The sequence below is a fragment of the Lagenorhynchus albirostris genome, chromosome 9, assembly GCF_949774975.1.
Source record: "Lagenorhynchus albirostris chromosome 9, mLagAlb1.1, whole genome shotgun sequence".
NCBI lineage: Eukaryota > Metazoa > Chordata > Mammalia > Artiodactyla > Delphinidae > Lagenorhynchus > Lagenorhynchus albirostris.
In genome coordinates, this window is record NC_083103.1 from 22795306 (window position 1) to 22819461 (window position 24156).

General features: G+C 42.0%; 1 protein-coding gene across 3 annotated transcripts in view; it reads right to left on the reverse strand.

Annotated features, from left to right (window-relative positions):
- The window catches only part of TRIM44 (tripartite motif containing 44), a 112894-nt gene that overhangs the window by 18947 nt on the left and 69791 nt on the right, over positions 1-24156 (reverse strand). The window contains exon 5 of one of the 3 annotated variants that reach the window (XM_060159393.1): positions 19642-19893. The exons of the other annotated variants lie outside the window; for them this stretch is intronic. Within the exon in view, the coding sequence (XP_060015376.1) occupies positions 19848-19893 (46 nt within the window). The 3' untranslated portion in view covers positions 19642-19847. Of the gene's footprint in view, positions 1-19641; positions 19894-24156 lie in introns of those variants that run through there. 3 annotated transcript variants of the gene reach the window in all.

The following is a 24156-nucleotide window of genomic DNA, read 5'->3' on the forward strand; positions in this document are numbered from 1 at the left end:
TGGACTCCAGGTTAGTGCTGTCAGATGAGAGAGAGGGCACTAGTCTGGCCAGAAGAGAGGAAGATGACCCAAAACACATGAATAGACCAAGCGGGAGAGCCAAAGCAAAGTGAGAAAAGAGGAACTGAACACTACAGGTCTACATCCGTTTGCATGCCATTGCCCAATCACAAGGCTGAACAAAGCCCACTGCTCTGACTCAAAGGGCTGCCCTAGGCAATGGAGGAAATCACATACACCCAACACGGCATCATGCAGAAAGCAGTCCAGCCTTTGTCACATTCAAAAGATCTCTGCATAAGTCAGTGAGTGTAAAGACCGTATCAGAGTCGTTCCTTTAGTCTAAGGTACTGCACTTTTGGCTTAGCCTCCAGAGTTAAAAATCAGTAGAAATTACAAGACAAGAGTAGGCCATGGGATCACCGTAAGCCCCTTGAACACACGTGAGTTTCTGGGTGAGTCAGCTGTCATCTCAGAAGCTGATGGGTTAAGATGGATGGTTAAGTTTTGCTGGGGAAAAAGAAGTAATACTCTTTAAAGGACCAGGACTAGGGTATAAGTATAGGATAATGAGGGAAGCAGATAAAGATTATTAAAGACACATTCTGCCTTCCTCCTAGGTTTTCCTGAAGCCAGCTCTGCTGTGACACTCCAATGACGTAATCCTACCACTTCAGACCTGTTTCATGCATCTGCAGAAGAACCTGTTTATGGCTCAGTCTCAACATAAATCAGGTGTCATTAAGGTTTATTTATAATACCCAGAAAGCGACTGTTCTCAACTGGCCCAGTAATAGGGCTCAGCCAGAGCAGACAATCCAAACACCCCACCAGCCACCAGGGGGATGTTCCCCTTGGTATCGAGTAAGGCCCAGTCACCCTCTAGGCCTGCGTAGTCGAGGGGCGTCTGCCAGCAATCTAGATGGCTCCCTGCTGCCAGACTCTCAACCCTGGCTTTCAGACTGAGAGGCGCAGGAAGGGCACAGAGAAACCAAGGTTTGAATCCAGTCCTTCCACTTATTACCTGGGTCCCCCTGGACAAAACTTACTCCACCGGGCCTCAGTTTCCTCATCTGTAAAACAGGGTTCATGGCTCACAGGTTTTTCATGAATGTAAGAGCATATGGCACATGGTAAATGCTCATCAAGGGACCGCTCTTGTCATGAAATGGTGCGCAAGACAGTGCCTGCACGTACCCAACTTTCCCCACATGTGGCTCGGTTCCCTTCTTCTTGCCTGGATTAGATCCTCTCTCAGGCTCCACATTCAAAGTCCCAATCAGAATTAAAGTTTATACACGACAGTAAGCATATCAGATGGCTCTTCTACACCAGCATGAGAAGTTAACAAAAGTGCATAGACCTTTTTCTTCTCCCACCCACTCCCCGGCTCACTACTTAAAACACAGGGTCCTCACCCAGCCCAGCACAGATGGGTCGTAGGGGCGGGGGGCGGGGGCGGGGAATGACAACAAAATAAATATTTCAGCTCACCACTTTGGGGAAAAGATGCGAGAATTTCTTTAGGGGTTATTTTTAAATTAAAAAACATTTGCTGTTAGACTATAAAGCCACTCCTCCCTAAAAATTATTTTTAGGGCCCTTGGCTGAAATCTATACAAAAGGCAAAAAAAGAAGTTAAAAAGAAGATGATAATTCTGTATATAAGAGTTTAAGAAAAGCCTATGGAACTACCTGTTTTATGTTCAGCTAGAAAGAGAAAGCTCTATTCCTTCTCAAAGTGCTTCTCCAATCTCTCTGAAGCCTGATTTCTGTTTTGTTTCACCAGCTTCACTCAGATATCACTGACATATCACATGGTGTAATTTAAGGTATATAATGTGATGATCTGATACATGTGTATATTGTGAAATGTTTACCACAATAAGGTTAGTTAACACATCCTTTACCTCACATTAATTACCATTTTGTTATTGTTGTTATGATCTAAGTCTGATTTCTGCTCAGAGCCTGGTGGGATGAAGGATTCTGGTGAGTACTCAGATGCCTCTTCTTGACCACTGACGAGGATGGGCTCTGAAAACGGGGTTGGATGTGGGGACCAAGGCTGGAAGCACTGGTCTATAAGAAAGACAATATGATCAGCCACTCAACTCTTACTCATTTTAAATGGCATGAATGGTCACATGTGGCTGTAAAGGGCAACCTTGCTAGGGGTCAAAATGAGACTCTCAGATGAGGCCTAGCACAAGAATGTAAAACTCGTCTGGAGGAGGAAAGGAGAATAACTCCATGAATCTGACATAACTCCATACCAGAGGCTTTATTTTTTCTCTTTCATTCCAACTCCTCCCTCCCCTCTCCTCTGGTAAAGAACAGTAATAGCACTGAAATCCACAGATAATCCTTCAATCTCTGTGGCAGCTCCACTTCTAAACTCCTCCTTCACACTGACGGTTTTAACAGCTGCTAACAAGTCATAACAAGCACCTCTCTTGCTCCAGCCTGGAATATCGATATCCTTTCTCTTTCCCTATTCAAATCATACCAGCCTTCAAGTCTACGTCTTTCATGAGGGTGTGATGACCCTCCAGCCTACAGAGACTACTCATCATTCCCCCTCAGACTCTCAGAGTCTGGGTCCTGCCTGTAGGGCCCAGGGGAACTTAGCAATTATACTGTTCATGGGGGAGTGGTAGAAATGCAGGATCCTGAGGGCTGGTGAGACCAGGTGAGATAAAAGCAACCTAATTAAGAGAATATGCATGAAAACTGCCACGGAGGCAAGGCTAGAGGGGCAGAGTGGCAGCTGGAGCGTCCGTAAACAGGATCATTCATTACAAAGTCCAACCTTCAGAAGGTCCAGGAAGGCTAGAAAGTAGAATGCAAGGTGGGAAGGACTGAAGCATTCAGGAGGGAGGCTGTGAACATGATGGGCACTGGAAGGCGGTCCTGGCTGTGTGGTTCGGGTCAAAGTGCCTGAAAGGTTCAAGAAAGTCACACAAGACTGGGCACGAAGCACTTAATGTGAAATCCATTTCCCTGGCATTGATCCCCACCACCACAGGCATCTCTTGTGGTGCTATTAACGTGGTGTGAGGCTTGCCTTCTTCTCCTCTGGATAGCGAGCAGCCCCTCAAAGGCATGTACTGCGACTTATCACAACTCAGATTAGCAGTTTTGTGTCTAAGACTTGTGAAATGAAGATAAGGGCTTTGCATTTTTCCTCCATTTTCTGTACGTCAATCACCTTCCCCTTGGTGAAGACAGTCGGAATCAGAAGGTTAAAAAAAGTGGGAGGCAGTCTAGACGCCCTGGGGTGGGGGTCAGGCCGTGGGATAATGGCTGGTGGGCTCCAGTGTAGGCAGGATACTCCTAAGGGCACTGCACGCCTCTCACAGTGATAACACAGACACTGCAGAAATGTACTTCAAGCTGCCCTGTGTTCATTATCTTTGCTTTCATTTTGTTTTGGGTTAGTGTTGTTTAAGAATGTGGAAGTTTACCTGCCCCATAATCCTCTACTGATTATACTTCCACACTGGATAGAGGTGGCAAAAGGTGTGAGAGGAATCTTTGGAGCCACTCCTCCAGCTGCCTGCCAGTTGCTCTGGGATCCATCATCTTTGCTTTGCTGGAGCAGAGCCTGGCTCCCTCCTCTAGTCCCCACTGCTTTCCCAGAGGTCAGCCACAAGTTCACATCAAGTAACAAACAGGGATTACAAACTGTGTGCCTGCTGGGAATATCTTTCTAGTGTCAAGCAACCATTAAAAGCACTTAAGGAAATCACAAGAGGGAGATGAGAGAATACTTTGGGGAGGCATAGTATAGGGAGGGCAGAAGGGAAAGCATCAGCCCACCTCCTGCCTTGGAGGGAAAAACAGGCCATAAAAAGCAAATTGGTTCTAAAGAATGGGGCTTCCTTAGGAAAACTACAGAACATTGTATCTTTCAACCAGTCTCCTGCTGGGGCCAAAACACTTCAGGGTGCCTGGGAAACCTTTGCTAATACAGAGTAAAATGACATTTTAAGCAACTATGTATTTAAAAAAAACTATTCAATGAGCATGTATTATAATAGGTTCTAACATACAGTCTCTCATCCAATTTGGACTGCATCTTTGTGAAGAAGACACTATGATTCCCCATTTTACAGATGTGGAAACTGAGGTTCAGAGAGGTCAGTGGCTCGACCATGTTTGGAGTTCAGGTTTGTCTGACTGCAAAGCCAATATTCTTCCTACCAAAAAAAATATTGGGCTGTGACTCCTTGCCAAGTCTGTATCATTCTGACCTACCTGTTGTTACGCCTGGATTAATTAGGTACTAGCTTGGGTGGTCTGTAGAGCACAGTGGCCTTTCCTGTCCACTGATTAAAGGAAGAGTAAATCTATCTGTCTTAAGTGGGCTAACTGAGTCTCTGTGATGGAGTCTTTCTTCAATCTCTAGGTGTCAATAACCATCTAAAAGGGAAAGACTGGTTCTGAGATAAGCAGATAAGGTAACCTTGGGAAAGTCACTTTCCTCTCTGAGTTTAGTATCCTCATCTGTAAAATGGGTCTAATAAAACCTATGTAATACTAAATAAGACACCTTATTAAAAGCCTTAATATTATATCTGGCACAAGGTAAATACTTTATAAATGACAGCTATTATTATAATTTCTGTTTTATTTCAGATTAACAGTTTTGGAAAATACACAGGTTTAGCATCAATTTGTTCCCATTCAGTAGACGCTGTTTATTGTTGAAAATTTTTTTTAAATCTTGAGTTTGTTTCATACCTAAGAACAACTATAACAAAAGAATGGCAGTGGAAGCACAGACAACTTGAGTTGAAGAAAGAGAGACATATTGTCTCTGGGGCTGGTCCTCTCCCTTTCTGTTCAGTCATCTTAGAGCAGACTATAAGCAAAGGTATTTAGAGACTAGAAACTTATGCTATATATACATATGGCAGGAACCTTGAGCACTTTAGGAGGGGAAAGACATGTGTAGGATGAATTAATGCAAATGGCTTTGCTTCTAATATATAGTCCCCTGAAGGCCCATTTGCTAGAGGAACTCTCTTAAGATGGGCAGCTCCTGGGGAGGACAGTTCAGGCTGGTTCCCTGGCTTGCCAGCCATCTTAATCGAGCAGGGAGCAGCAAACTGAAGGAGAATCAGGCTGACGCTGTGTCCTCGCCCTTGCTCCTCACTCTGACCCCAAAAGGGGCACAAAGACCCAGAGGTTCTTGGTGGGTTTTAATCTCCTGTACTCAAAGCTGCTCTGGTGGTAAACTGCATCTTCTTCTGTTCTCTGTCCATGGAAACTTGAAGCCACTGCTGCTGGAGACAGCTTCTATCTGCATCCTCATTTCTGCACCCCTTTCAGAAAGGCTTTCTAGGTTTGAAGCAAGACTAAACCCTGCCCCAGGGCAAAAGTAAACTGTGCTTCAAATCACTGGCCCTGAGGAAATGGTGAACGATTTTTCTCTTAACTGTTTTACCGCTTTTCTTTCAGAGGATACAGCAAGCCATTCCAGTCATTTGAATTTGCAAGAATGGAGAATTTGGGACTCAGAGATTCAAGTCACAGCTAGATTCATTTGCGTTTTAACCAATCCCCCAAACAGTATATTTGGTTCTACAGAACTTCCTGTAAAATAGTGGGCTTTTCAGTATAGGACAAGTGCTAGTAGCTTTTTGGCATGAAGGAAGGAAAGAACAATAACTTCTTTAAGGTTATTGCACTGGTCTTAACTGGGCTTATATCTGTAGGTAGATTTGGGGAAACTAGTTCTCTCAAGTCTGTCTTTCAGGTATTGACAGAAGAGTCAGGTGATGCAGTATGTAAAAATTAAACCTCCAGAGACTCAGAGGAAACAAAGAAGGACAGGCATTGAAATTCCACAGCCTAGTTTTTTGATAGAGATTTTCAGCAATAAAAAGCTGGTGAGATTTAAGATTACTTAGAGACCTAGAAAGACATTTTGCTCTCCCCCAAGCGAAATTTTAGTCTTGCTTGCCGTTTTTTGTTAAAGGCAAAACCAAACATTTCCAGACCCCCTAATGGATTGCATACTGCAAATGTGTGTACAAACACACAAGCACACATGCACACACCCATACCCATTCTAAATTCAGTGTGCAACCTCTACTCCTTTAATTTGCCTTGCAATCACTGAGTCAGTAATCCTAAACTGAGTAACCAATTTTTATTAATGGGCAACTCCTGCATATCTAAAAGACTTAGCTGGAATAGGTGTGGTATAAAAATGTAGGATTTTACAGAAATTTAGGATACTCTTACATTCTGTAAACCACCACATCACCTCCTTTTAATTTCTAGAACCTTCGAATGAGGACTCACAATATTGGGCCTCCCAGGTTATCTTCCAGGTACCCTTTAAGGGCTGAGATCCCAAGTCTTGGAAAGGATATGTTTGTCATAGATATATCTAAAAAGATATCACCCCAAGAACCCCCTGCAGGCTGCAGGCTAAATGTCTGGCACCTTACGGCCCACATATTGTTTCAAACATAGGGGAGGCCGTTTCTTACATAGCTGAATACCCCAGCCTCTCTGCACGAAGGGGCTACATTCTGCCACCGTCTGGCATTTCACACTCTGTGACTAGTTACCATCCCTCTACTTCATAGACAGACTCTCATCATAAAGATCAGGTCACATAACTAACCCCAAACTGAGCACATTCTGCTCCCTGGTTGGCCTGTCTCACTATTTACCCTCAAAGTCAAAAAGGCTGTGACCGTGTGTGGCTGACTGATGGGGTGATTTGCTGTTACCAAGCATATCAACCTCGCTGGCTGTGCACATGAAGGCAAGAAGATCTTGGGGTACCCCCAAACCTGGTTCCCTCAATCAGCAAGGCTTTCCCTCTGCCTTTCTAACAACACCTGACTGTAATTTGTGCCCATTAAGTAGGCCCTTCTAATCCTAAGGAAACCTGCTTGTGCAGGTTTGCTGATGTGCACAGCACATTACTTCCAACGTGCCCTTCCAGGAAAGGGCCTGACTCCCACTTCTGGTGCACAATTCACTCTGACCCAAACATCCTATCTGCTGCGTGAATGCAAAAACATATGCACACACACAGGGCATCCCTCGTTTTCTCTGGAGTAATGGGAGCCTGGGCAATACTTTATTCATGTACCCACATAAATTAGAATGGAGCATTGAAAACACCAGTGACATCTACACAGATAACAAAATGTATTCATTATGGTCGGTGCTATTACAGTGACAGGAAATGCATTCCTAATGGCAGGACATTTGAAATAATGTGTTGCTGGATTCTGTGTCCATAAAAGCAATAATGAAGAAACAGGAGTGGGTCAAATAAATGGAGTAAGAGGGGCACGGGGGGTGAGGTCTGGGCAATGTCAGTGAGACGGCACATCCACTGGATTCACGGAAAGAGAGTTATGATAGTTTAAAGGCAGGAGAGGCGAGAAGGGCATCTGGCTGACATTCTGGAGAACTGAGGTTTGAATCCTGGCTCTGCTACATGCCAGCTGTGTGATCCTGGGCAAGTCATGTCAATATCCCCTTAGTTATGTCAATATCCAGACTGCTCACTTTTAAAAGGAGGAGCTACCTCACAGGACTGCATGAGGAGGACATGAGAGAGCATATGTAAAGTGCTCAGCTGCTCTGGTGGTAATAAGCATATGATCAACATTAGCTTTCCTTTTTCTTCTGGTTATCACGAAATAAATGCACAGCTCTGTGATTTCAGGCATCATCTAGCTCTCTGAATCTCCAAATCCAAGTTTCTTCTTCTGCAAAGTGGAGCTAATAACACCTGCTCTCCCTACTGCGTGAGCTTATTATGAAGAGCAAGTGAAATGGAATGTTTGGCATATACTATTGATTGGCTGACTTAGTCATTCTCAACTCAGTCTCCCTGCTGCGTTCTATTCTGGAGTGTGGAAGGGTTAAATATGTGCATACCGAGCCTGTACTGCAGTGGCGGGATGGGGACATGGAAGGAGCCCAGTTCAAGCCTGACACAGAAGGATAAGTCTTCCGGTGGTGGGCGGGGGCTGTGTGCTGGGAAAGCGTTTACTTTTCTGATTAATACAGACATGGCCCTTCTTTTGACCCCTTCTCCATGCTTGAACGTGGATATGACACCCAAAGCTGCAGCCTTTTTTCAATCATAAGGCAACAATCACGAAGGAAAAGCCCAGGGAGTCTCAGAGGCACATGGCAGTACTGACATCATTAGCCACTGAACCAAAGCCAGCAGTCACCTCCCTCCACACTTATTATGTGAAACAAATAAACCTTTGTTTGCTTAAGCTACTGATACCAGAGTTCTCTCTTACTCAAAGCTGAGCACAATTCCAATACAGTGCATTAAGTACTCCAGAGTATTAAAAGCCCCATATATATAAAGTACACAATCTTCCCTCTGCCAAGAAGTTCATTCCCTTGGACCCGTCTGGCTAATTTATATATATCCTTTAAGCATAGGTTTAGTAGTATCTCTTCTAGGAAGCTTTCCAATACCCTATCCCTCACATTTTCCCCACCCTTTGGACTTCTCAAAGCACTCCATAACACCCCTATCAGTGCACGTTACACTGCTTTGTAATGATCCGTTTACTTGTCTCTTTGCTCCACCAGTTGCTTAAAATGTCTCAAAAGCAAGGATCCCTATTTTAGCCATTTAAAAAATTTCGTACCACTTGTCATAATACCTGGCACACAGTAGATAACTCATTAAGGATTTGTTGAAATACTGAATAAAACAACGAAAGAATGACCTGAAAGGGCATGAGGTAAATGATAGCCTGTGTAGCCTTAGTATCCATTCATATTTTTGAAACACTGCAAATAGCTTTCTAATTCCTATTATTACTTTCAGGGTACCTAGGTTGGGAAAGCATAGGTCTAGACAGTGATTTACCGTTTTCAGTCATTCCACTTGATCCTTATTTGAGTTCATGACATTCCCTTATTCCAGCCTCCTAAATTATTTTCTGCTGTGTATTTATTGAGTCCATACTTATCTACACAAAACTAATTTTATTTCCTTCCTTGTTGTTTTAGAATTTACCCTTGTGATTACCAAAGACATCCTGGGAATAAATGTTATTTGGCACCAAAATCAATGTTCACACCATCCAGCAGCTCCCTTCCTAGGTGTCTTGAGTTCTGTCTGTGTGACTGGAGCTTCTGGAGGCGTCCTGCTGTCTCTGCCATATCTGTGTCCTTACCATCCTTGGACGCACAGTGTGCAGGTCCTCAGGCTGAGCCTAAAGTATGTGGTTCTCCAGCAGGAAACAGATGTAAACTCTCGTGTCCTCTCTCTTCCAATAAAGCCAGCTTGTCTCCATTACTTATATAGATCCCAGCCTTCTTGAAGTAACATTACTAATCCCATTGCAAAATATCCAGAAAAATGCATTATGATTCAGATTATAAATCAGAAACATGTTCTATTATTAGGCACATTACATTAAAAAAAAGTCTAAAAGGTGAAGTGGTCTCCCTGTGACAGTCACCAGTGGCCAGCCTCAAGTCTGAACTCCCGTTCCCTTTGCCTCTAATGCTCACCATGCCCATTTTTGCTTGGCTGGCCCCTTTGTTCAGTCTGGTTTCAGCTGAAAAGTGACCTCCTTAGCCCTTCTTTGAACACCTTATCTGTAGCAGCTTCTTCTCCCCAGCTCCCTTCTATCGAGTCACCCTGTTTCATTTCCTTTCTAACACTGCTATCTGAAATTATTTTCTTTATTTAGCGGTTTACAAGTTTTTTGTCTATCTCTTCCCACTTGAATTAAATTCCACCAGAGAAGGGATCTCATCTGTCTTGTTCGCCCTGTATCCTCAGCAACAAGAGCTGTGTCTGGCATAATATAGGTGCTTAATAAACTGTGTTGAAAATGAAGAAGAAAATGGACAGTCTGTATTCACTCAGTGAATCCATTTTGCTGCCCTTTACTTGAGTTTCCCTTTGGGAGTGAGGATGAAGATGGGGTTGAGGGCTATCATGAATCCTTAGAGGTGGTGAGGTTAGCTTTGGGAGGCTATGTGGAGTTACGGAAAGAGCTAGAGTTCTGGTTCTGCCACTTTACTAATTGGAACATGTCCCTTACTCTCTCTGAGCTTCAGTTTTCTCATCTGAATGGTAAATTGTTTCAGAAGATCAGTATAACAATTAAATGAGACAGCGATGGCACATAGTAAATAAGTTAGTCCCCCTTTGCCTGTTCCTTAAGGCTGTAAAAAGAGGAAGTAGTCCAGGAGCCCCAGGAAAGTGGTCTAATGCTTTTTCCCATTCTAGCAGTCACCTTAGCAACCGCGACGATTCTTCACGGAGATAATGTCAACCTGCTGTATCACGGAGGTTAGCCCACAGGCCAATTTTGAAGTCCTGAGTATATTCTCAAAACACTGAGCATGAGTCTACTTTGAAAGATTATTAGAAATTTATTCCTCTCTTCTCAACCTTACATCAACTTACATTAAACTGAGGCTGATGTTATTTCACAGAGGTAAGCTTATAAATCTGTTTTAAAGAGCTTTGGGTACTGATCCTGCCACAACGTGTGCTTCTTGTAGTGTCATCAAAAGCACACATTCAAAGCCATCAAAAATTTGTGGTCTCCAGGCCTGCTAGAAAAACTTCTGGTGACATCTTCTTTGATAGATATTTACTTGTTTGAACACACGTAATTCCTTACACTCAATTTATTCTACCCATTCATTTGTTAATTCAACATGCATGAACTGAGCGCCAATTGCATGTTTAGCCCTAGTAGTAAGAGTTACTATATCCTAGCAGTTATTAAATGTTAAACACTGTGCCAAACCCCTTATGAGCATCAGGTCACCCCACGGGCATTATGATTATCCCCATTTTACAGACAAGAGAGCTAAACTGAGGAGTTTACATAAATTGCTTACGTGGACAATTAATGGTGGCTAGTACTTTAACCTAGGTCTTTCTGACACCAATCCCATTCTGTTTCACAATACTCTAGCAAGCAGGTCTTGAAAATACACTTGGTACTTATCAGGGTCCTAGATACATTCCTGAATTAAAAAGAAACAAGGCTAGGCGACATGACCTTTCTCACGGTAGGCACTCCATCTTATTCTTCTTTGTATTCCCACCCCCTTAAACAATAATGAGAATGTGGCTCCTGTTTGCAAAGATGTAGTAGAGCCAAATAGACAAGTTTGCATGAAAGACCTTAAGAAGAAGCCCAAGACACAAAACTGTACAGGGTACAAAATGTGTGAGTGATTATAGCTAGAGAATGGGTTTTACTCTATAACCAAGCAACAAAATGAGGAGACTGGATTAGCCTGGGCATTAGAGACTCAAATGCTTACAGGGGCCTCGTAGGTAATATGAATGAATGAAGTGAATAAATTGGGCCAGGTGGAGTCTGGTAAATTGCAAAGTACATACCCCATCTAAGGAGCCAGCTGGTCAATGTCATGGGTAAATATAGATCCAGTATCGTCAGAAATTTTGAATTTCCAAAAGAAGCTGAAAAAAATCTGCTTTTTGACGTGAAATCTTTCAATTTTTAAATGCTGGTCAGTAATTCATAAATTGAAAAAAATACTTTATAAGGCAAACAAAACATATCCTTAGGCTACATTTGGCTGATGACCCATCAGTTTGCGGTTTTTGAATTAGACTATATTTCATAATCTTTTCATCACCAAGGATCCCCACGTACCCTCCAAAGGTTTCAGAATTTGAAACTCTGCCTAACACACAACATTTCTGAATATTTAATTAGTTTTCTTGCACGAATTAAATAATCAATAACTGACAAATTAGGTCACCATGGGGGAAAACAGCTAACATAACTCTGCCCTGTTGCAGTTAAATGTAAGATTTCCCACTATAAGTTTTGAAATATTGAAAATAGTTCATAGACTTTTATTTCTATCTTCATAGACCTTCTGGGGTCTGAAGAGCCCAGTTAGAAATTAAACATGTAGATTTCTAAGATCTGGTGACAGTGAGGCATAGTGGGAAAACGTGGGAACTGGAGTCAAACAGAATTGGGTTGAATTCTAGCTCTCCAGCTTAGTAGCTGAGTGAAGGTCAATAAATTATTTAGCATCTTTTACTTATTTGCAAAATGGGAATAATTTGTGATCCATGTTTTTCTCTTACCGTCACCATCTAATTAAAAGAAGCAGCCCAGGTAACAGCCCACTTAATACCATTATGATGATTAAAATAGTTCCAGCTCACAAATGAACAAAACAAAAGGTCATCTATCATGAACAGGAGCTATGATGACATGCACACTGATGGAGGAGGAGCACACCTATGACCTTCTATTACACCTTTCATCCAAGGAACTCCAAGTGCTTGATGACAGCCCGAAATTAGAGCTGGAGAACCAGAAACTTGGTGTGTTTATGAGTCTTGCCTAAAGTCGTGCCCTGCCTTAGGTGAGCAGATGCCAGAGGGTCTACGCCTTAGTACCTCTTGCTAACTAACAAAAAAACTGCATCTTTGTTGCCACCACTAACATATGTATTAATAACTGAACTCATCACTATATGATTTTATTATTCACAAAATCATTCTCACAAAATCATTCAACACACATTTATCATGTGTTCCTCACAAGCACCCAGGCTGGGGAGGCACAAGTCAGCCCCACTTTGTAAATCAGAAAACAGGTTCTAGGAAGTTGGAACTAGTTTATGGACACCAAATTAGTAAGAGGCGGAAGTAACTCCAGTGACTTCAAATTCATGGTTTTTCTCATTAACCCGACCTATAAGAGGCCACAGCAAATGAGAAACAGGGGTGCTGTTAGGAGCCACGTGCTAGTTGAGTGAGCACTATTCTGTTTATCTGTGAAGTGCTAGGTGTATAAGAAATGGAACTTGTTCTGGGATGAACAAGAGATACAGACACTTAGGGGCACTCTGTTGTCTAACTATAAAAAACTGTGTTAAGAAAAACTAAATTGTCATCTTAGATTACACACTAGCTTGCCTCTGTAGGGTCACAGAGCAGAACATTGTTCAATTGTGCTTACCTTTTCCAATTTACCCTTCTGGCCTGCCCCAACCTGGGAGAAGAGAAGCCCTACAAACCACATAACTCCTCGGCCTCCCTGCCCCCCAACCTTTCCTACAGTAACTGACTAGACAGGCATGACCACCTAACTCAAGGGCAGCTAATTAATAGACATGAATTGGCTATATTTTCTCTTGGGACTGTGGTGAGGCAATGTTGAATCCTGCATCAGAAAACTGCTATATAGCAGGGGCCAAAGCGCTGCCAGGACAAGCTGAAATTATAAGGAAAGCAAACAAAGGATGCTACTCTGTGGGGTGGAGAGTAAAGCAGGAAGCAGAAAGAGACAAAGAAAGAACAGAGACTGAGAGAGCAACTTCTGGTCTTAACCAGTTCCCACGCCTATGCCCATCAGGTACAGAAGTACTTCCTTTGATTGGGTCCTGTGAAATGCACCGTGTCCTTTCCATACCCCACTGTGTTATCTGAGCTAGTATGGGTGGATTTCTGTTCCTTACAATCAAATAGTCTCTGATTAATACAATAAGAAACAGGAGCCACAGTTATATCACAGAACAACTAAAAGAGTAAGAAATGGCTAAAAAAAATTAAATCTTTCTTTTAGATCATACAGAAAGAGGAGAGAATGAATGACTGAGTCTTCAAAGTTGAAAAGACTCTATATTATGGCTGCCTCAAAATACTCCAAGTTTATTTCCATTATATCTATACTCTTTTTAGATATCTATACTCTTTTTAGAACGAAAAGGATTAAGCGTTGGCAAAGCTCTCTTCTTATAAAATAAAGCACAATGCTGAGGACTTAAACAGTGATACAGTACATACTTTCCCCTCGCGAACCACAGTTCAAAATTCCCTTGTTACTCACAGAGTGTACAATTATGATGTCCATTCTCCACCTGCCATCAATCAACTTACTGTTGTATAGCTCTGTTCAGGGTACTGGTTCAAATGGGTCAACAACTGTGAAATCTTCTCTGATTCCCTAGGAAGAATTAGTTACTTTTTATTCTGCTTCCCATTGCACTTCACACATCTATGTGGGTTCTCACATTGATATATTATAATTCTTTGCTCATTTCTCAATCGGACTACAAGTGCTTTGAGGGCAGGGCCCATGGCTCATTCTTTAACCCTGTTGTGCCTCGCACAGTGTCTGACTTACAAGCTGGTGGAATAAATCAAGGCTCATTAACTTTGCCTCATGGGAGACTTCCTGGAAACAGTAATTAAGATTAAAAATTTTTTGTAACAAATCAACTGAGGTTACAACTACGCACACAAATTGTGTTTAACCATTTCAACTGAGTTAGCCTATAATTTTAGTTTCAAAAAAAGTACCAAAAGCATGTCAAAATTTAAATACCTGCTGAAAAGTTGCATTGCAAAACACTGCATGGAGTTGGGGATAGGAAGGAGGTTAAACACCTCAAACTGTTAAGTACAGCTCTCATCTTTGGTGAGCTCAGACTGTACCATTAATTTAATACTGAAAATTTAACTAAAATGACCACATGAAAAAAGTGCTGAACCCAGCATTTTGGCTGAAGTGGTTAAAATGCCAGGATATAGAGGTGGACTGAGTTTCCTGGAAACAAAGTTAATGGGACAAGCAGACACGGGTTGTTGGCAACTCAGCTTTGTAAACTACTTCTTATGATGCACGGTGAAACACTCACCTCTTTAATAACTGCACTTTCCTACTGGCAAAGCTGAGGGAGGGGGATAGGAAGCCATTAGCAAGTATGAGGTGATGCTGAAAGGGTTCTGCTGAAGAACCCATGGTGTCATTTGTTCACTGTATTCTCCACTTTCAAACAAGGAGAGCAGAGACTTAAGAAGCTAAACTATGATCAAGGTACTACTTTTTTTAGTGGAGACCCAAATAATAAAGTAGAGTGCTGAGATTTCAAGGCTACAGTAGGTGCCTCCTGCCACCTCTCCCACTAAATTAAAGTTATCTGAATCCCAGGGAAGGAGCAACTTGACTTACTCATCTAGTCATTGATGGAGAAGTTGGAACAAAGACCTACCTGGGACCAGGAGAGACAATTCCTTCCTAATCTGCTTATGGAGAGCAAAGGGCAAGGAAGGTCCATCCTGCATGAATCAAGTGATCCAAGAAGCAAAGGAGAAGAAAGATACGGCCATGTTGTTTTTTCTCAATGCAGTGACTGTTACCACATTAACCCTGCACAACAGAGAAGAGAGGCCAAATGACTACCAGACTCTCACCAATCAGACAACTTACTCCTCTTCCCAAGGGAAGGAGTGAGTAAAGGATAAAAGAGAGGCAGAAGCATTCCCTTGAGAGGGAGGAAGAGTGGCAGAAATTTCTGATTCTGTGCATATGTGGTATGTGGTAGGTGAGGATAAGGTTTCTCTTCAGACACCCAGGCTGACATTGTGAAGGTATTATCATAACATGAAATACACTGGAAGAAGTGTAGAAAGATGTCAGGATACCAAAAGATGCTGGAGAAACGTTGTGCATAAGGCTACATTAGTCCCATGACCTCGAGGCTCTATGTGTTCCCAAGGACCCCACTTTGGAGATGAAAAATAAATTCTATCTCCTTTTTGGATTCACAACAAACTCAAGGAGAAAGTGACCTACGAGCAAAGGCAAAGAGGAAAGGCACGCAACCCAATGGGCTGAGACAAATGCAAACTGGAGTCATTATAACATCTTTCTCTCTAAGCCAACCTTCCCTCCCATTAGCATCACTCCCAGTAGTCTGTGGTCTCCTAAGACAAAGACTCCAGAGTCTTAGCGCCAGAGAGGTATAGAGCTAGAGGGAACCTCAGGGGTCACATCAAATTCAGGTCTTTCATTTTATAAATGTTAAACTCAAGCCCAGAAGGTTCAATGACTTGCCTGAGTTTATATAACTAAGTAGCAGCAAAGCGAGGCTTGGAAGCCAGCGCTCTTGATTTAGATCTTTCTCTTTTATTTCTCAAATACAGCCCCTCACTAAGTCCTCTCCAGTCCCCAAACCCACGTTTCCCCCACCTATTCTTTTCTCCCCACTGCTACTGTTCTAATCCAAGCCTAGAATCCTAGAACTTCAAGATCTTTCATGTGGATCACAGCAACGATATTCTAATCTTGTGGACCTTCGGGACTCTTCTCTCGATCTGAAGTCACTTCTCACTTGCCTCAAAAGTGATCCCCTGCTCACTGGGGTGGGCCGCACCATTTTGCCCCTGCTCTTTTCCCCTTGCCAGCATGTCCCATGCAGGGGCTGCTCTTTAGCCTTTGCCATAGAATGAAGGAGAAGGGAGCAGAGCTAAAGGTGATCCACAGTGGACATGCAGTATGTGAGAGAAGTAAATGTTTGTTGTCACTGAGATTTCAGGGGCACTTACGTACCCATGCAGTTAGAACAGGGCCTTGCTCAAAGAAGACACTCGGAAGATTTTTTTTTAACTGAATGAATGATCTCACTAATCCTCACAGTAATCTTATTTTAGATACTATTATCATCTTCCTATTGCAGATGAGAAAAGCAAGGCCTAAGGAATTTAAATAGCAGGGCTAGGGTTATATAGCTAGTAGGTGATGAGGCTGGAATTCAGACCCAGAACCTCTGACCCCAAAGCCCATATTCTTTAACCAGTGTATCACACTAATTCTGAGAACTCTTAAAACTGCTGGAGTCTAAAATACACATTCAGTTTTTAATTACGTATTATCGTAAAGCCGTCTGATTATTTCATATACTATATCATGCCTTGATATCCACAGGGAATTGATTCCAGGATGCCCCTCAGATACCAGAATCCATGATGTGCAAGTCCTTTATTTATATATAATGGGGTAGTACACACATATAATCTTCTGACTATCCTTTGCCATTTCCCCCTGGTTACAGGCAAAGATTCCCTCCTAAAGACTTCTTTACTGACTGATGATGGTTGATTCAGGACAAGAGCTCACCCTTTTTACTTCCAGTTCTCAGGGAGTCAGAAGGCTGGCTTGAGCACTCCTCACCTTGACTCAAGAGCTCCAGAGGCAAAGACTGAATTTTAAACAGCTTTCAGGTCTGATGGAGATATAACTTTTGAAGGAGTAGATCACTTCCTTCTTCCCAGATGTCAGCCCTATCACTCAAAGGCAGGGAGGAAGAGAAATGCCTTCTAGAAAGATTGTTATAAGGGAAGAAAGAGGAAACAGTCAGGCCTCAGTTAGAAAAGCAAGAGTCAGCACAAAAAATCTGTTTATTTTGGGAACTATCTCAGGATGATACATTTGAGTTTGCACCCTGCTTTTCCAGACAGCAAGCAGCCTGCACTACTGCTGGCTCAGACAGGCCGCTGTTCTCCAACCTCATCATGGACAAGGCACACAAGTCTGCAGCTGAAAGGGTGGCCACTGACATGAAAGCACCTCTGCAGCCCATCACTTGCCAAGGACAGGGAAAGAGCACTGCCCAAATCTCTCCACAGTCCTGAGTGCACAGTTTGCCCCATCCAAAGCTCTCACTGCTGCAGCTCTACCCTTCTCAGAAGGCTCAAACAGAGCAGACAGGGCATGTGTGCAGCTTTAAGTGAAAAGAGCAAAGAAACTAGCCTGGAATACTTAGATTAAAACCCTTCATTAGAGCAGGTGTACATGGGTGAACTTTTATTTTTTTAATATTTATTTACTAAATTATCTATCTATCTACCTACCTACCTACCTCAGTGTAAGCCTACAGTGGTGATTTGAGAAGGCAGTAGAGAGAGTTGGCTAAGAATACAGACTCTACAGCCAGATGGCTTTGGTTCAAACCCTGGCGCTCTATCATTTACTGGCTATGTGATCTTGGGCAAATTATTTGGTCTTTCTGTGTTTAATTTTCCTCTCCTGGAAAATGGGGATAGTAACAGCCTCTACCCCTATGGGGCTATTATAAGGATTAAATGAACTCATGACACGTAACACTCTTAGAAAAGTGCCTGGCACACAGTGAGACCTCAATCAGTGTTCGCTATTATGGCCATGATCATTATTATCTAAAGAAGAGCCAAGGATTCATGAGTCCTGGTCAATCATTTTCCAAGTCTGGAACACAGCAAAGTACTGCTCATGTATATAGTTACCAAATAGTGTAACAGACTTGCTATGCCTACTACTGAGATAAAGAAAAATCAAGTACAGATGCTGCCATTCAGAAACTCACAGGCTGTTGGTGGATAACAAACGCAGATTCACAAATAACAGCTGCAGGTAAATGACCTGCACAAGGTGACAGACTGAGAATATAATCAAGTGAATCTAAGGTTTTCCTATTCCAAACGAGGGTTCTCTCTACAACTTTGAAAACAGGTTTTGCATAGCTATTTGTTTATTCAAAAATTAACTGAGTCCCTATAATGTTCTAGGCACTGACAGTACAGTGGTGAAAAAGACAAACCTTTCACCCTCATAACATTTATTTTCTAGTGGGGAAGAAAGAAAATAATAAGTTAAATACATTTTCATGCAGTGACAAGTATATGCAGAAAACCAAAGCAGGTAAGGAAGGAATGAAGGTCTGAAGAGGCAACATTTCAGCAGAGGCCTAGATAATGTGAGAGAAGGAGCCACGTGAAGATCTGGGGATAAGCATCAGGTGGAAGGGAACCCAAGCACGAAGGCCCTGAAGTAGGAAGGAATGTGACCTCTGTCTGAAGGAGAGTAAGAAAGCTGCAGACCTGGAGTGAGCAGTGAGGTGAGCAGCAGATGTGAGGATGGTGGGAATCTCATCTTGTGTGACTTTATCGGTCCTCCTCCCCCCAGGTTACTCTGAAGCAAGTTCCACACATGATATAATTCATACTGGAGCATTCTAAATAGAATAATTACATGACTTCCTTTGTATCCTAAAAGATCATTCTAGCATCTATGTGAATAATGGAATGGAGGGGTTACAGTGAGGGGAAGGATGAGTAACAGTGGCAATGAGGGAACGACAGTAGAATTCTTGGAGAGAATTTACGTGGCCCGGACCAATATAGTGAGGGAGTGGAGGTGAGAAGTCCTTGGATTTGATGTATAGTTGAGGGTAAATCTGACAAAATTTGTTGATTAATTGGATTTGCAATGTGAAGAAAAGAGAGATATTGAGTATGACTCTTAGGTTATTGGCCTGAGACAAGATGATGCCATTTACTGCGAAGGAGAAGTCAAGGTCAGAAGCATGTTGGAGAGGGAGGAGAACGAGTTATGTTTTGAACAAAAGCAGCTATGAAAGCAAAGGCACAGGATGTGTAACAAGAAGGCGTCACTCCAAGTCCTGACTCTTGCCACTCCTAGCTCTAGCTGGGCCACGTTGGACAGGTCACTTACTCTCATTCAATTTCCTCATCTATGTAACATGGGGATAGCAAAACCACCTCTCAGGTTTGTTCAAATAAGGAGATGAGATGTCTGTGTACACCCTGTAAATTGTAAAGGTGCTGAATCAAGGGTAATCTTCTTGTTTCCTTTGTTATTGCTGATAAATATTTGTTTAAATGACTCATACATGAACCTCAGGTTACAAACACAATTATGTCTTAATAAATAACATTATGAAAAGACAACTTTATATCATCCAGTTCTGTTTTGCTTGTTTAATGCTTATACTTTCTAAGGGTGTAGAGCATCATTTGCATTTCTTAGTTGCATACCTTACTGTCATTCATGTAGGTTATCGCATTTGATCCTTAATATAGACAGAGTGGGTGCTACGGCCCCTATATGACTGATGAGAAAACTGAGGGACAGAGAAGTACTATCAAAGGCCTGACATCCTAGTCTTACTGCCTTCCGCTCTTGGTCTGTAAGTCAGAACACTGTGATCCTGGCGTATAATCCACTTGGCATCAGGGCCTAGTCATATCAGGGAAATTCCTGACACACAGAATGCTGAGCACCTCCATGACCACTGGTAAAAGAAACAAACACAACTACTTAGATGCAGCACTTAACAGTTTGCAAAATACTTTTATATATATTTTTTCTTAGTTCCCCCAACCTGTGGTAGGCATATGATAGCTATTAGATGTAAGAGGCACTGTCGTGTAACAGAAGGATACACCCACTTTATACACTGACTTAAAATAGGAAAAATGACATTTTTCTGTATTGCTTTGTATTTAGTAATGTTCCTCGTCACTGTCTGTTTCAGTCATTCATTCAACCAATACCTGAGGGTCTACTCCATACTAGGCAATGTGCTGGGTGCTCAGTATACACTGGAACTAAAACTTTTTTATTGTTAAAAAGTGACACAAATTATGTTATTAAGACGAAAAGAACAAAAAACTTATTTATGATGGCTATTTTATTTTTGAATGGAATCACGGACATCCAAGTTTCATTTTCATGTCAATTAAAAAAAAATATCCCAGTGGTCCTCTCTAGACTTTCTTTTGCCAGGAATGTGTACCAGTTTCAATTATTTGTACCTCTGATAGCTACACTCCCATTTGTATTAGACATAAATTACCTCAATAACAGTTGAGAAATGGTTCATAAGACCTAGTTTTTTGGAGTACAACAAGATTTCAACCTAAGAGATGTGGACTCTTACTATATATTGCCTTACATTTCTTATACTCTCTTTCTAGATGGCAAATCATCAGCAGTAGGTCTCAACATCTAGTGGACGATGAGCCACATCCATTGAGGAACACTGTTTCTAAAGGATATTTATGTGATAGGGGTTAAAGGATCCTTATGGTCAATAAGTTTGGAAACGCTGGGTTAAACAAAGTAAATAAGTCTCATTATCACAGGACTGCCCGAAGACTTTATTATACCATGGTACTTGTGGAACTCCAAGAGGTGGGTAAATAAGCAGCATTTGCCAGACTTATTGGACCACGGAACCCTAGTTTAAAAGACTAAGTCAACAACTCAATCAGTGTTCAGTCTAATATACCTGGGAAGGCTCTGCACTGGGGGATTTCCATTTATAACTGCACATGACATGCATCTTTTTAGTAGGGTGCTGATCCTTTAAGCTTGGGGAGAGCTGAGCAGACACAGAACAGATGTATGGCCCTGAAATGTGGAGGAGAGACCAATCACTATATAGTAAGCACCGTGAAAAAAGGGACCGTTTTTGGTTCTGATTTCTATGATAGTTGCAACACCTAGCGCTGCCTGGCACATAGCAGACATTGGAAATAATTTGTTAAATAAATGGCTAAATGGAATGAAACCTACAGAAATGAAAGGAGCTTATGTCAATTGCGGAATGAGTGGCTACATTGTTTTTCTGTCTTCAATGATTCTGATTTCCATATCTAGACTCCTAGTCAGTGCTTAATTTATTTTCTTAGAACAAGACTGAGAATTATTCCAACCGCCTTTTGCATCATGACCCTACACTAATCTAATAAGAGAAAGGTTACATTGCTCTTTGTAGATGAACAGCACATTAATGAGATCTTCTTGAAATGATCCCACTTCCATTATGCAGACAAAATTACATTTTCCAGCACAATTATTGTGTCAGTCGAGCTCCCAAATTTTGATATTAATTGTTTCACTTGCAAAGGCAACAACAACTTATTAGTTTGTCAAACCTCTGGAAAATCAAGGGGAAGCTCATAGTTTTAAGTAGTGATTATCAACCTATACTTCTCCTGCATTCTATCTTTTACACATTTTCCTACTAGCCAGAAGGACTAGGCGAGTTTTATTCCCTGTATTAGGTTTTAACAGAAGAAGTAATGGGTTTCTTTAAAATGTGTTTTTAAATTACATACCACTTACATTCCTCAATCCTTACTTGAGACTCTAGACTACAAGTTCTTTGAGGGCATGGACCTTGAATGTTTTGTGGAAAACTGTATTCTGAGCACCAAAGACAATGCCTGGAACAAAGTATGTGATCTGTAAATACTGCTGAATGAGCACCATGCTTCTCCTTTCACTGAGACTCGCTGTTTTAAAGGAAAATCTTCCTCCCTCTCCTTCTCTCTTCCCCCACTTCTTTCCCCCCTCTCTCTCTCTCTCCCCCGCCAACTCTCTCTTTGTCTCTCTCTCTCATACACACACGTGTACATTACACATACACTCTGGAATACAGGGAGGTCTCACTATACACTGTGGCATTTTTCCCATGAACAATACATAAAACATGGAAGTTTGGTGAAAATATATCATTAGAGGAGTTTTGGACAGTCACTTTGCATTGTGTAATGTCATCTCCTCTTCTAAGCCTTCACATGCCCTGAGCCACAGAACAAGTTAGGAAGAAATCCTGACTCACACTTATTCATCTGGTCAGAGCTTGAGACACAGGGCTAATCTGTGAACTATGAGTCTGACAGATCTCAAACACATGACAGGACATTCTCCAACACTGCTTATCTAGTAATTTTTATTTTGTAGCTTACATTTATTCTACTAGAAAAAATATTATTTTCCTTTTTATTGTAAACTGTTTAATCTACTTAAGTCTGATATTATTCTAGATTGGGACCACGACTTCCCCATAGAGTAGTAGAGGTTTTATTTTAAAAACACAAATCAATAGGATAATAGGACTCAGTATATTGACTTAGTAGCTCTGTTACCTTGGGCAAAGTGCTGAACATGTCTAAGTCTGATATGAGAATAATAACAGCACTGTCCTCCTAGGTGGCTGTAAGGCTTAAATGAGATAGATGATCCATGCGGAATGCTTAGCTTACGTTCACTATTGCAATCTCTGAGGGGCTGATAGACTACGAGCCGTGATGATCAAGGACCTAAACAAGTTCATCACCTCTGCAAGTCTTCTTTTTATTTTCTTTCTAATATGCCACTCTCCCCTCACTCCATCCACAGAAGCAGAAACTCACAATGGGTAGGCCTTGTGGGTCCTGTTTTACCTCCAAGCGTGAATTCTTCCTGCAGAGTTTGGATAGTGCTTCTGGCTGGGTAATGTCATTTAGGGTAGTCATTTATCTGGCCCCCTGCATTTCTTTTTACAGCGTATGGAACTACCTCTTTCTTCATTTGGTTCCTTAAAGAGTCTTGATTGGCTGGGAACTCGACCCTTCATTTTCATTTATCAAAAATTCCTAACCAGAGGGGATGAGTGCTGAATCCCAGGGGCATGCTGGGCTGGAGCATCTGTGCCTGGCCTTTTTATCTATGCAGCTGGCTGGTAACTGCTAAGTTTTCCCTTCTGAAACAATTATCCCCCCATTTCTCTCCCCACCTCCACCCCACCCCCAGTTAATTATCAGTTCTAGAATTAAACTGCTTGCCTCTCCTGCTGTTGTCATGACAACAGTTGGCCTGCACCTGCCACTGGGTGAACAGTGGCTCTTTCAGAAGAGGTGATGGCAGTTGCCCGCTCCACAAAAGCCAGGGAGCAAACTAACGTTTACCTGTCTGGGGAGAGAAGTTCCTATTCATTCCACCTTAGGCATTTTCCTGGCAAGTTCCACCTCAACTTCTGTCTCATACAAACTGCTTGTTGGCACTCAATAAAGAAAATGAAAAAAATTTTTCTGATAAAAATGCCAAATCCCTGTTGGCTTGTCACAATTCCATCCATTAACTTTACTTATTCCCAGCCAAGATGTTGGAAGATGTGAATCTTCCATCTCCTGAGAAAGGCAGGGTAGTGTGGTGGTTGAAGGCACGGAATTTTAAGCCTGACAGATCTGGGTTCTAATCCTGGCTGACTTACTTTCTAACTGTGTGACCACGGCTTAGTCACTTAACTTCTTATAATATCAATTTCCTCATCTGTAAAAAGAAAATGAGAATAACTATATTTAACAGGTTTTTTAAGCTTTGAAATAATATACATAGGTCTAGCTCCTATTTTATGTTCGACACATAAGCAGGTATCATTATTAGAGCTGTTTAGCTGCTAACCCTGAACAACCCTGAAAGTCAGGGCAAAGTTGGCAGCTTGGTCAGTTTTAACTGGTTCTTGTCTGAGTGGCAATACCTGCGAGATGGAATAAGACTGCACACTGCCCCACAGCATCTGGACCAAGATGCATCTGGCAGCCAGGGACAGCTGAGAAATGCTTCTTTGCCTACCTTCTCTGTAATTCTGTCAGCCCCTCCCTCTCTGTACAGTTTTTCTCATGCTCAAGCTCACTTCCCTTTAAACAGAATTGATAGAACCAGAGGGGAAGGAGACATGTACTCACCAAGGAAACAAAATGCTTTTCTGTTTTACAACCACATT